This window comes from Lissotriton vulgaris, chromosome 10 (genome assembly GCF_964263255.1).
Source record: "Lissotriton vulgaris chromosome 10, aLisVul1.2, whole genome shotgun sequence".
Taxonomy (NCBI): domain Eukaryota; kingdom Metazoa; phylum Chordata; class Amphibia; order Caudata; family Salamandridae; genus Lissotriton; species Lissotriton vulgaris.
Genome location: NC_141698.1, coordinates 45357913 through 45372868, shown reverse-complemented (window position 1 = coordinate 45372868; position 14956 = coordinate 45357913). Strand labels below are relative to the sequence as shown.

General features: G+C 45.7%; 1 protein-coding gene across 1 annotated transcript in view; it reads right to left on the bottom strand.

Annotated features, from left to right (window-relative positions):
• Positions 1–14658, bottom strand: part of LOC147684536 (extracellular calcium-sensing receptor-like) — a 56073-nt gene extending 41415 nt beyond the window's left edge. Inside the window, exons 1-3 of the mRNA XM_086939696.1 lie at positions 14396–14658; positions 13093–13384; positions 340–1176 (exon numbers count right to left, since the gene is read on the bottom strand). Coding sequence (XP_086795822.1) covers positions 340–1176; positions 13093–13384; positions 14396–14658 — 1392 coding nt within the window. The remainder of the gene's footprint in view (positions 1–339; positions 1177–13092; positions 13385–14395) is intronic.
• Positions 14659–14956: the final 298 nt, after the last annotated feature.

The following is a 14956-nucleotide window of genomic DNA, read 5'->3' as shown; positions in this document are numbered from 1 at the left end:
AAAACAAAGTCACATCCACACGATAAACAGCCTTTACAACAAAACATTTACAACGCACTACCATTACGACGCAACCATTACAACGCAAACCATTACAACGCATTGCGCTGGGGGGCGCTCTAGGATAGGGAATAGATTTAATTTACTATCCAACACCTTCCCTACTATCCACGGGGAATGGAATTGGAATAGTAAATTAAACTATTCACTATCCAGCACCCCAAAGCGCTATGCGTTGTAATGGTATGCATTGTAAAAACTGCGTTATAACGGCATGCGTGGTAAAAGCATGCGTTGTAACGTCATATATCCCATCCACACAGCACATGGGTGACTCACCTGCCATGGTTGGAAATTCACAGGATCTGCACATGACTTGTTAGTGAAGGGACCTTCTTGTGGTTTGCAGTGAAGCAGATCATGCAGTGCTTGGGCCAACACATAAACAGCAACATGTGCACAATAGGCGAACCTGAAATCATTTACATCAAAAACTGAAGTATCAAGAGACTGTATCTTTTCTGATCCAGAGCAGATCCCCTTCCTTTCTGTCATGTTCCCAGCTGTGGTCCCATTTAATATAGATGGCCATTTGCAACTGAAAAAGTCCTCCCATGCGCTCATTAGGAAAATATCCTCAGTGTCTTTTAGTGGTTGCTTATTGAGGAGGTACTCTGTAAATCCAGGGATGCCCCCACTCTGCAAAGCAAACCCCAATGTGCCATTCAATGTAACCCATAAGTCTCTCTCTGAAAAAACTGAAGAAGGCACCCACATTGTAACCCCAGTCCATATTTTTCCATATATCTGTCGCTTAGATATCTCTTTTAGAATTGGCATGATTTGCATTACATAGGTGTGGCACACAATAACATTAACAGTGGATCTTTCCACGATATCAATGATGTGGGATAAGGAAGCCTGAGTGATTTGTGTGGGAAGAATCTCAAAGAATTCAATACAGATCCCATTCCTTGCTGCCTCATCCATTAGCACTTGACTGCCTTGGAGGCCAAGGTCATTATTAGAGGTCAGGATTCCAATCCATGTCCAACCAAAATAGAGCAATAACTGCACCAATGCATGGGGCTGAAATGAGAGGCTGGTCACTGTGCGTAGGAAAGCTGGAAACTGCACTTTGTCGCTGAGGATTGGAAGTGCAGCACCATAGCTGATCTGTTAAAAGAAATGCGAGGTTCTCATTAATAAAAACATATATACCACATTTTCCTGAGGGTTATTGTACTTAATAAATGGTTTTTATTCTGTCCAGCTTTAATAAACTTTAACATTCCAATAGGCTGGAAGACAAAGAGTCTTTTGCTGTGTAAGTGGCTATGAACACTATATAGGACATGAATCAAAAAGAATGTGACCGGGAGGAAGGGACACTTGCCATTTGGGTAAGATATAAAAGATGAATAAGGGGATGAGAGATAGACTAAAAGGAAGGAAGAAGGAAACAAAGAAGGAAAAAAGAAGAAGGAAAGAGGGACGGAAAGAGTTTGAAAAGGAGGAGAAATAAAAAGGAGACATTACTTAAAATATAATGCAATCTTTATGTAGAGAAACATATATTTACACCGATTTGTTGTTGCCTGAAACACGTTGTTAATTTATTATTATAAATGTTTGCAATTTCTGTGAAGCATTTGCTAAATGTGCAAATGACACTTAATTCATGTAATATATCAAACGAACCAATCAGCAGCAAGTTGTAAATGTTCAGTGCATTTCATCTTCCAAGACAATGGTGACCAGTTATGGGAAACCAAAACCCAATCATCACTTCCATTGTAGAAAGCAGTCTTTCCAAGAGGTGTCCTGACACTTAGTGATAAGTGTAAATGGTTCCTGCGAGGTTTAGGCTACTGTCAACCTGAACACAAAGGATTTTAGTTGGTGACAGAAAAAAGGTAGTTAGTGATTGACCAAATATTGAGGGAAACAAGTTCCAGTATTTAGCCAAGGTAAGAAAATGATTGCCTGCTACTCCAACAATTGAAAAGTAAAGGCCCTGCAGAAAAAAGTAGTTGCAGGACCACAGATGTCTACCTGGTCTGTAGCATCAAAGATAATCCTGAATGTAAAGAGGAACACTGCTATTATTGGAGCAAAGACTAATACAAAGAGCCTGGCAAAGAATTGATTCGGTCACAGGAAGACGGAAAAGAACACTGAAATGGTAAGAGATCAAAGACCCAGCGGGAAGCCCTGGGATAAGGCAGAATGGTGAGTTTTGCACTTGGTACAGTAGTTGATTCATGATATAGGAAATTACATGTGACTAAGCATTAATGATTAATGAATGAGAACCTGAATTACTAGTTGTCTCTCAATCAGGGGAAGAACGTAGACCACTTTACAAAGAAATAATAATATGAAAATGTGTGTGATAGTGACCTTGTGGGCCACTTATCTTAACCCCCTTTTTGTGGACTGTTATCAGTATGTGGTCACCCCTTGCCGGTTTTGAAGCATTCTAATTTCTCTACATAACAAGGCCCCAAGATATCTACCCAGAACTATCGCTAAATAGCCTTGCTGGATGCGGTAGGGAAAATATTTGCTAGGAGTAACTTGGAACATCTCACTGAGTGGGTCAAAAGAGGAAAGGATCCTCCCTAATTAACAAGCTAGTTTTAGAAAGAAACAGTGTACACATGATAACATATACATGCAAAAAAGCACCACCTGTTCACCTGTGTCCCCCAGCTCGCTGCTGCTGCCGTGACGCGAGTTTGAGGCCCTCCTCCACCCGCGGGCTACCACCTGCACCTCATCCCTGGTGGCCAATGATAGGCTGTAGGTTGCTTAGTGTTTTTGTATTGTACTTTGTTGTATTGTTATTTTGTTCTCTTTTTCATTACTTCTGTGCTATTTATGTGCCCTGTGCAGTTTTCTGCATTCTCGTGGCTCCTCCCGTGGTTCTCCCACTGCTGCGTCCCCTGCGGCCCGTCCCCCGTTCCTACACATCGCCTTAGTGTAATTGTTTTGCATTTTGTTGTATTTGTTATTTGTTTTCCTTTTTTATTCCTCTTTTTGCCCTCTTGTGCCATTTCTGTGCCCTGTGCCTGTTTTTACCTTCTGTACCCTCGCCGTTCCGCACCCCGTTTTTCCCACCTCCCCTTCTTATGGCGGCCGCTATGCGGCCACGCGCAGTGGGCAAAGCTGGCGCACCACTGGTGTGCCAAAGGCATGCCTAAGCCAAGCTCATCTGAGCCTGTTTGTGCCTGTACTGTGCCCAGAACCCCTGACCCCTACGAACTCCATGACGCCAGACACCGCTACCATGCCAGCACCCTCCATGCACTCAACACCGGACGATCACACACCTGCTTCCTGGCAGCCCTGAAGCGCACCCAAGGACCCTTCTCCTGCTGGAACTGCAGCTTTACCAGCATCCGATCCGCCAAGCCACCGACCGTGAAGGAACACAAACACCTCAGATGCATCCTTCTCAACACCCGCTCCGCCCGCAAACACGCTGTTGAACTCTGGGACCTGCTTGACACATCCTCCACAGACTTCGCCTTCCTGATGGAGACCTGGATGAACCCCTCCTCAACACCTGTCATCGCCATAGCTATCCCGGATGGCTACAAGATCACCCGCAAGGACCACACCAAAGGAACAGGAGGAGGAATCACCATCATCCACAGGAACGCCCTCAGAGTCTGGACCAACACCCACGACACCCTCAGCACCGCCAAACACCTGCAGTCTACAGACCCCCCGGACCCCAGCCACAGTTCAGCGACTCTATCACTGACTTCATCAGTATGCACGCACGCGTCTCCACAGAGTACATCCTCCTCGGGGACCTGAACTTCCACCTCAAGAACAACAACACCAACACCACCACCTTGATCGCCAACCTCGGACTCAGACAGCTGGTCACAACACCCACCCACTCTGCCGGCCACACGCTTGACCCCATCTTCTCCGCAAACTCCCACGTCTCCTTCAGGCACGCCACTGAACTCGATTGGACCGACCATCGCTGCATCCACTTCACCTTCCGGAAACCCACCACGCACACCGCACCCAACAGATCCCTTGCCGCTGCTGGAACAAAGTCACCGAAGACCAGTTAAACACCACCCTCACCCAGAGCCGACCCCACCGACCCCAACACAGCCGCCTGCAGCCTCAGACAGTGGATCGATGACTGTGCCAACACCCTTGCCTGATCAAGAAACACCCCAACACACACACCAGCAAGAAAGCCAAATGGTTCACCGAGGACTTCCAGGCCTCCAAGCAAACTTGCAGAAAACTAGAGAAGAACACCTTCGGGTAAAGTTTGTTATCTCACGTGCCTGCCCTCTTTGTGACTCTTAGAAGTATGTATCATATGCCAACTGCCTGATATCTACAATGAGCAAATCCCTACTAGCTTTACTCTGAACATTCGCAATAAACAGGGGCAGCTGAAATTCCAGGAGCCTAGTCCCGACAGCTCGACAACTTCGGAGGGCTGGAAGAGGTCCCCCGCTACACGGCGGAGGAGGGCACTGGACATCGAATGCTGTCTCATACTTTGCGACCTATTGTTCCACTACACCTCCCCGCCCGAACTCTCTCACTCAACCTTTCAGTACTGTTATTAATTGCACATCACAGGGACAGCTGAAATTCCAGGAGCCTAGTCCCGACAGCTCGACGACTTCGGAGGGCTGGAAGAGGTCCCCCGCTACACGGCGGAGGAGGGCTCTGGACATCGAATGCTGTCTCATACTATGTGACCTATTGTTCCACCTGTCTGTCTATGCTCCCCCAGGTACTTCTCTTGTAAAGCGCTCTGATATCCGCAAGGATCTTGTCTGCGCTATATAAAACTTTCTAAATAAAATAAATAAATAAAAATAAATAAACGGCATGGTGAACTGACATCGGACAAATACGCAGCCCACAAGAACGCCACCCGTAGACACCATCACCTCATCAGATCTGCCAAAAGGGCCTCCTTCAAAGACCGCCTAGACGACAATGCACATAACAGCAAAGAGCTCTTCGAAATCGTGAAGGAACTCTCCAACCCCAGCTCCAACACCAATGACATCCTAAACTCACAAGACCTGTGTGACTCCCTCGCCACCTTCTTCCATCGCAAGATCGCTGACATCCACAACAGCTTCAACGTCATGACTGCCCCGACAGCCACAGAGGCCTCCGACCCCACAGCCACCATCCGCACTGATCCCCTGCTTTCCTGGACCAATATAAGAAACAATGGCACCATCAAAATCATGAATACCATCCACTCCGATCTCCGTCAGACCCATGCCCCACAACATCTTCAACATAGCCAGCACCACCATCGCATCCCATCTCCTGAAAACCATCAACATCTCTTTTGAGACAGTGACCTTCCCGGAGAGCTGGAAGCATGCCGAGATCATGCCTTACTCCAAAAACCCTAGGCTGACCCTAAGGCCATCAATAACTTCCGACCCATCTCCCTGCTCCCATTCCCGGAGAAGGTCATTGAAAAACCGTCAACAGACAACTGACCTGCTACCTGGAGGAGAACACCATCCTGGATCTGTCCTAGTTCGGGTTCCACAGAAACCACAGCACTGAAACTGCCCTCATCGCCGCGACCAATGACATCAGGGTCCTGCTGGACAATGGCGAAGCCGCTGCCCTCCTCCTCCTGGACCTGTCAGCCGCCTTCAACACTGTCTGCCACTGCACCCTACGCACACGCCTCCACAATGCTGGGATCTGAAACAAGGCTCTGGACTGGACTACCTCATTCCTCTCCGGCAGAGCCCAGAGTGTCCGCCACCCCCCATTCCGCTCCGAAACCACCGAGATCATCTGCGGTGCACCGCAGGGCTCATCCCTCAGACCGACATTGTTCAACATCTACATGGCACCGCTCGCCCACGCTGCCTGACTTCATGACCTCAAAATCATCTCCTACGCCGACAGCACCCAGCTGATCCTATCCCTCACCAAGGACCCCCTCCCTGCCAAAATCAACCTCCACAAAGGAACAAAAACTGTTGCCGAGTGGATGAAGAACAGCTGTCAGAAGCTAAACTCGGACAAGATGGAAGTCCTTATCCTCGGCTCCACCCCATCGGCCCGGGACGACTCCTGGTGGCCGACTGCACTGAGAGCAGCACCAACACCCACAGGCCACGCACCCAACCTGTGGTTCATCCTCGACTCTACTCTCTCCATGACAAAACAGGTCAACGCCGTCTCATCCATCTGCTTCAACACCCTCAGCATGCTCCGCAAGATCTACAGCTGGATCCTCACTGAAACAATAAGAAGGATCACCCAGGCCCTCGTCAGCAGCAGGCTGGACTACGGAAACGCCCTCTATGCGGAAGCCTTGGCCAAACTCCTGAAATGACTACAACGCATTCAGAATGCCTATGCACTCCTGATCCTCGACATCCCTTGCCGCAGCCGCATCACACCCCAACTGAGAAACCTGCACTGGCTCCCCATCAACAAGAAGATCACCTTCAAGTTCCTCACCCACACATACAAGGCACAACACAACACCGGACCAACATACCTCAACAGCCGACTCACCTTCTACACCCCTAAACCCCAGCTCCGCTCCGCCCACCTCACCCTCGCCACCGTCCCCCACATCCGAAGAGCAACCTCCGGTGACAGATCATTCTCCCACCTTGCCGCCAAGACCTGGAACACCCTCCCCATCCTCCTACGGCAGACCCAGGACCTTCTAACCTTCAGAAGACTACTCAAGACCTGGCAATTCGAGCAGTAGCAGCATCCCCCCCCCCAGTGCCTTGAGACCCCCACTGGTAAGTTGTGCGCTTAATAAATGTTCTGATTGATTGATTGATTGATTGATTGATTGATTGATTGATGTTGAAACTCATAGTGGAAAAGTATACTTCAGTTTGACAGCTCAATGTATATGTGGCATTCATAGATTTTTCTATGGCTTTTGACAGGATGGACTGTACAACATTTTGCCAAAACCTAAAGATGTTAGGTATGCCCGAGAGTCTCCATTTATTAATAATTGCTCTCCATTCCTCTACTTGGTGTCAGCTGTTGCGGGTCGGGATTGAGGATTATCCTTAATAATTTCAACTGAAAATTGTCTGAAACAGGGTTGCCGGCTGGCTCCATTAAATTCTTCAGTGTATCTTCCTGACCCTCCAGACTTCCCAGCAATTAATACATGGGATGCTCCTGAGGTAGGGGGTTTTCCTTTTTCTTCCTTGATGTAGATTATATCGCATTCATGGACCTAACTCCAAGGGCATGTATATAGGCAGTGTGCTACACTTTATTACTTGAAGATCAATGTCTCAATGAGTAAGGTATTAATCCTAACAAGTAGAAAAGCCCAGAAGACAAGAGGCAATATCTATGGCCACCTCCAATGACATTAAACCAGAACAGACTTCATATATTCATATTAGGGAGATAGACCTAGGATAGTGGGCTTATTTTACGATTTATGATATTGTACAGGTATTTGTTAAAATGTGGATACTCTTTCTCACATATTGTTGCTTTTACACTTTCTACTGCTATCAATGCTAGAACATCTTATAAAAGATTTTAAAATTTGGGGGGAACCAGATCTTTCATCTGACCTTAATAAACAGTGGGCAGGATACAGGGACAAGGTTAACCCCACTGTAAAAGTGCAAAGAGGTAAGTTTAGAGTGTAGGTGGCTGTGAAGTACATGGAGAGTGTTGTGGATGGTCATTTCAGAAGCACGAATATCCAGTAGTGTGTCACAGTCGGTAACTGCTGGAATTTCTCATTGACAGTCACTGTGGGCTGGTGAAGCTGAAGCGTGAAGTGCAGATCTCTCTTTACTAGTAATCACTGGCAAAGAGTCATGTTAAATGGAGAATTGAGTTGATGGTAGTTAGGGGTGACAAGGTCTCTACATAAAAGCACAAAGGGTTTTAAAAAGGTACCTTTTCAATGTCCAGTGCAAAGAATTCACTACACAATGAAGGAGGGATCTAGCAGGTACATTTCCAGGTTCAGGAAGCTCCAGTGGCACCAGGCCAGTGTGGCAGTCCCAGGGCAGTCTCTGGAGCTTGGCATGTCAGAATAGGAGGTCAGCCAGGTGACCTTTTAAGTCACTCAAGGTGACATGGGATGAAAGAAGCAGGGCAGGTTGTAAGCATCAGGGCTGTCGTCTGGCAGCAGAGCAGTCCTTGTTGTGTAGTGTCTACAGCTCCAGGAGTGAATTGAAAAGTTGGTCTGCGGCCCAATATCTTTACCTATGCTAGTATTGAGGTGGAAGAAGCGTCACTCCGCATCTTCTTCTGGAATGTCTTTCTTTTCCCTACGCAGGCTCCAAGGGTTCTGGTGGGACAACAGGCTAGTGTCAAGTTCTTTGTGAATGTGTGCTGGAAGAAGTTCCTTTGAAAAGTAATTTTGGCATGAACAACTCAGCATCTAGCATCTTGGAAGGATGGCCGATCCAGACAGCATAAGTCCCTCTCATCTCCATTCAAATATCAAAGGAATCCGTGGAGGTCAAGATAGGAGAATTGGGGGTTGACGTGAAGCTCCTGTGTCAGGACATGCTCAATGTAGCTGGCAGGTCTCTGAGGTGGAAGGCTGTGTCTCGATGCAGGAAGATGATGTGGTGATAATTAAATGATCTGTATACAAGCTCTTCTCCACTACCGCCACCCTGGAGCTTTCATGCAGAGGATGCTTATAACAGATCCAGATGGAAAAACCTGTGATTCATCGGCTTCCCCAAAGTTGTTGAATGGTCCCACCCTGAGAAATTCCTTCAAGTGTGTCTCACTTCCTGGATGCTGCAGGGAAAGCTAGCACCTTGGTTTCTGGTTGAGAGGGCACATCAATCCTTGGTCCAGCACCCCCAGGAGTACTCCTCATACCCCTGATAGACCACGTCTTCAACTATAACTTTACAGCAAATTATCAGGACCGAAGTGAATTCTATCTACACTGTAAATGTTGGTCCAATGTCATGTAAGTGATAGACCACACACAGCACCCTAAGTGTGATACCTGTAAATCAAGGAGGTCAACCTATCAAAACAAACAGAAAATCAAAGCATAATTATGTAGATGTTTATAATGGTTGCTGCGCCAATTAGAAATGACCAGTGCAACACTCAACAAGTGAGGGGAACATGCTTCATGCTGTAGTGCTGTGACCGTGCATGAGGCGGTGATATAAAACCAAAACATATGATTCTAAAATGATCAGTGTGACAGAGCAGCTGAGAAGGCAGGAACTCACCCTGTTGGGGGTCAAAGGCTTCTATCAACGTTTCCCAGAGTGTGATGACACTGAAAGGTGCAGTGTCCTATGATACGAGGCGGTGGAGAAAGTCAATGTTAAGCTCAATTGCAGTGCGGCACATAGGGTCAATAGGTGCCCCCAACTACAACAATGGCCTTAGGTTCAAACGACACCAACAGCCCAGAGTGTCCAACAAGTTTAAGTTACGGGTCCTGAGTGGGGTACACAGAGGAGTCGTGTTGGAATCACAGAGCAACGCGGTGCGACGTGAAGAGGCACAGCCCAACAGATCTAGAACCATTCACCTCAGTCACTCATGCTCATTGTTCTCAGAGAAATATACAGAGAATACACACGGGGATGTTTTCAGTAGATTTAATGAACCAACGTTACTTTTGTATAGAATACATGTACTGCGATAATCAGTAGACAGAAGCAGATGAAAGTGATTATAAGATTCAAAAGAGTAAATAGCAGATATAGTTCCACCATGAGCTAAACTGCATATATGCAGACATATGACACCAAATGGAATCAGGTTTACTCCTATTATGCAAAGCCCTCCTCTATATGTACCTAGAGTGTGTGTAGGTGGGTAGCCAAGAAACCCCTCACGGGATGATCCAACTCCATTACCTGGCGGAGTCTAATGTAGGACTACGTCCTCGTCATGAACTGGATACCCCTCAGGGAGATGGCAGACCGCTGCTTGGTGAAGCCTCAGTATGCAGGGACCCTCAGTGTCAGCTGAAGTGCATCTTGTGCCAACCCTTGGAAATGCTTATTTATTTATAATAAAAAGCATCTTTGCAATGTACATGTAGATTAGGATTGTTATGAATATGTAGATAGCTCTGTCGCCTCATGGATGAAGATAGAATGACATTCATACCGGCCTTGTCCATGGTGTTCTGGGAATCGTGATAATGTTGCCCGAAGCTAGATGTATAAACAGACCAATTTCAGAGAAATTAATCCGGCATGAATACACATGCAAATGTGTCCAAAAGGTTACAGAAAAAGTTAATGTGGACAAGTGTGGAATGTTTACGTTTCTACATGGGCCTAACTCGGGCACATAGCACTGGTGGGCGGTAACTGAGTGGGCCTTTCCAATGGGCTTCAGCCACCAACTCAAGTTTTAAAAATGCACAATTCCACTGAATCAAATGAAAAGGAATCAATTAAGTGAACCTTTACAGAGGCCTGAAACACAATGGCAAAATGCCACCCCGGATCTGGATTCTGCCTGCAGTCTGACTATTTGTTAATTGCCTGGGAAAGCCAATGGGTTACGGCAAAGGGTCACGGAGTACAGCCAAGTTTGGGTGAAAAAACAGAAATCTGGGGGGACAGAAGATAAAAGGTCCCACATTTCAATCACGTGTTTCTGCAATGACCTAATGTTGCAGTAAATGCTTATGCACTTCCGGGCCAGGCAAGATTTAGTCCCAGTGACACTGGTGGAGGTCAAAGAGAGCCAGGCCGGTGGAGGGGAGGCCAGCATGTGAGTGGAGCCCTCCCTTCTAAGAGCTGGGTAGTGCGAAACAGGCCCCTTAAAGAGCTCAGCTATCATGCGTGGGGAGAGGCAGGAACACCTATAGACTCATTAGGGGAAGACATCTATAACATCTCCCAAACCCGCCTAGTCTGACAAGACTGTCTTTAATTTTATGAAGTGCTGAGGCAGAATAACAAATATGGGGACAGACTTTTTATTGGGACAGGTAGTGGTCCTGGTGATTATCGGTCACAGAGTGGTGCCGACAGGCTTGCCTTTGGCATGCTTTTGGCATTGTGACTACGTGCAGGCTGCACGTGTCCGCTGCGGGTCTACTGCAAATTAACGCTGGCATCTGCCTAATATAGGCATTCCCCAATAATTGGAGAATGACTTGACTACTGACCTCGAAAATGGCGGTGTGGTCGAGCAACTAGGATGTGGGGCAGTACAGCAAATCATTTGGATTTCTCCACACAAACAGACGAGCCGCGACAGACCATAGAGCGATCAGACAGTAAGAAGAGCGATGCGGCTCAGAAGTGTATTACCTCCCCAAAACACAGTCCAACTAGCTTAAAATATGGTCTTCATCTTTCATTATCCTTTCACTGAGATCAAGGGTGACCCACACTGGTAGGATATGAAATGCGAGAATGAATGCAGTACTGTCTTTCAGTTGAATGGACACAAGACCTAAACCAACTTGTTATCAGGAAAAGTCGACCAAAGTTCTACTTGAAGTACCCGTGGCTCATCTTTTGGTGGTCTGGCCGAGTTGATGATTTTATTCAAAATAAACTGAGCCAGTGCGAAGAAAATGGGTTTCTTGAGAGTCCAAGGCCATCTTCTAGTAAAGGCCAATCCACCAGTAAACAGTACATTTACATGTAACTGGTTTAAATGGTCTCAGGTCACTCCAAGCAGACTTAACGGTTGCCAGGTCCACAAGGTGTTCTTTTTTTCGTGTTGAGGCTGAAATTGTACGTTTTCCTAGGTGAAGTGCTTTCTAACAGGATCAGGTGCAGGGCAACTGTTAGGCACTTACCTATATGATCAATTGTCTAGCTGATAAAAAGCAGTTTGTCCTGAGTTACACTTGTAGGCAATGCCAGGGATGTGCCAGCTAAACTATAAGTAAGACCCCAAGCCGCATTGAATTTAAAGCCCTATGCTACCTTTTTAAAATTAAGCAGGGCTCACCCCCTCTGTATCTTCAGAGCCTTGTTCAACCGTACAGGCCTAGCCGCACATTAAGATCTTCGGCTAACTGTGACTTCGTCATTCCAAGATTTAAACTTGTGAAGATGGGAGGAAGATCTTTCTCCCATCTAGGCCCCAAATCTTGGAATGCGCTACCCGCTGCTCTGAAATCCAAGACTAACATGTTCTGCTTCTGCAAAAAATTGAAATCTTTACTCTTCCAATAGATTTCCGGCCATTTTAGCTGTTATTAATGCTGTTGTAAGGTCCTTTTTTCTTCTTTAGTCTATCCCTTGCGCCGGGAAACCCACTGCGGGTAGCTGCCGCGCATTATAAGTTTTAAATAAATAAATAAATAAGTGTGGTCAACAGCCATTCATAGGGAACGTAGTGAGTGTTGGACTCTCTGGAAAGGCATGTGCCACACATATCTCCAAACCCATGTAACATCTGAATGTTCAGGGCATACATTTTACATACATTTTACAGAATAAGTGGAAACTAAAGGAATACCAGTTACTCAAGCTGTCATTGAATGTTGAGTTAAAAGACTATTTAGAGAAATATTTTGTTCCAAGCGAGGAAAGAATTGAATGCTAAAGGTAAATAAAATATATGTAACTTCCTAACATTGACTGGCATCCTTTAACCATTGGAATATGAGCACACATAAAGAATGAAAAACAGTAGCACATCTTCTTTTACTTAATAATATTATCTACTATCTACTACTCTTCTTTTTGGCAGTCATGAATTGAGTTTGGTTAGATAGAAAAAAAATAACCAAAACCTGAGCAGACATAACACACCAATAATCACAGTAGTAACATACTACAGGAGTGAGTAATAACTACCTTTATAAATCGGGCACTTGATTGTTTACCAAATACAATTCCCTTACTAATCCAATTCATTAACTCTACCACTGGCTTGAAGTAAGAGTCTTTTGGCAGATGCAAACCATCAACCAACAGATCAAATAGTTCAGTGTGAGAGGCACAGGCATAGAAAATTATCTTAATTCATACATTTTGTCATCAAACCCACACAGTACTATTTTACCCCATTCACTATATATTGAATTTACACCTGTATTTATTAACTAGCATGTGATAGGCTTCACTAGTACTGTACCTGAGTGTACCACATTGCACCAAGTAGTGTGGCCATAGATAGAGCTAATGTTGAAGTGCCATCTCCAATGATACCAGCCAGCCTGGGTGTTGATTGACAGCTGTAGTTAGGGATGCTCTCCTTCCCACCGGAAAGCTGCAGCAGGGTCCCCCCAATAGCACCCAGTATAGAATAACAAGAGTCATAAATCCGAAATCCCAGGGTGGTGTTGGGCAAAATATGGGGGCTTTGATTGATTTCATTGATGGTGAAGACCATTGCAAGGACACTTTGATAGAATTCGTTATCAATCCTAGGGGTTGAATGGAAAACACATAAACAAATGCAAATTTGATAATTTGTATGCTGGAAGACTACAGACCTGAAAGAAACATATTGAGCATGTAGCTCATAAAATACTAAACTTAGATCAGCAATTGTCGTTCATTAAATATAGTTTGTTTTCTACAGAGATGGAATATACCCAGGCAGTACTACAACTGAACATGTAACCACAATCTCACAACATGCACATTTGTAGGCGGTATGCGAGCAAAAGCAGTCAATTTAGTTCATTAACTGAGTGACATTCTCTCACCTTAGGCCAGCACAAATGTAACTGTTCAGGGTAAATCAGCATCTTATAGAAAATAAGGAGGAAGTTGTGAATTGGGCCTGATTGAGCCACCAATACTGTTCTTGGTGACAGAGGGCTGCCAGCTTTAGAGAATTAGAATATCTGCTCTCTTAAAGAGTGGTCTTCCAGCACTATTTTTCCTTTACCAACTACCATGGGAGGAAAAAAAGCAAATACTATCAGAGCTTCAAGCTTGTTGCTTTTTCACTTTTGGTAACAACCCCCTCTTTCTAGCAGGAACTCTTAAAACTTAAACATCTAGTCCAGTTTGGATCACTAGACAAGGTGGGCCCAGTGGCATAACATATAATGATGGGGCCTCCCAGCAGAATGTCATGCAGGGCCACTGAGTCTCACATATCTCACAGGTATTAATTGGCCTTATGCTGAACAGGGGCCCAAATTGTCGAGGGCCCCTTAAGGGTTGGGACCCCCCACACCGAAGGGGCTTCATGCGTCTACGTCAATCCCCTCGGTGGGCCATTGGAAATAGGAGAAATAGAGCCAACACCATCTACCCACTGCTGCTGCCTTCTAGTAGGCCGTCTATTGGAGTCATACCATCCATATGTCTAAAAACAATTGCAATATCAAGGAGAGTGTCATCAAGAAACTTTTAACAGTTCCAACAACTCAGTAACCCCAATCGCCCTCACAGTTTGCCAACAGGTGGAAAGGCCTATTTACTTCAGACAGTGGCTGGGAGCAGGAGGATCTCTGAACAAGAAGTTGGTAGAAGGGATGACGCTCTCCAGGTGAACTGCTGCCAGAATGCCGAAGATCACATCCCCCTCCTTGGAATAGGATTCCATGTTTGGTGTGAAGATCCTACAGCGAGTTGTTCTGTCCATGGTAGCCACACCAGATGAAGGTTCCCACAGCCGCACAATGATAATTACATGTGCCAGGACCATATCAAGATATGGAACTCGTTGACTAGCCGCTACCATTTTCCACAGTCTGGAGGCGACACAGAGATTAAAAAAAATGACATGAGTTAGCATGAGAGAGTGAATTATTCTCTAACCCATAAGCATTTGCTCCTGCTTTGCATTACCTACTGAGCATTGCCCTAACTGATAACTTAAGAGGCACAGAAAAGCTTTCCCATAGACATACCTGTTGTGAAGAGCACCATGAACATTTTGGGCTATCAGACAGTACATGAGTCATGCAAGAACTACAAAAAAGATTTCAGATAGGAAAGAGATATCTTAGAAGAAACTTAAGCCCCAGTGAGCATAACGT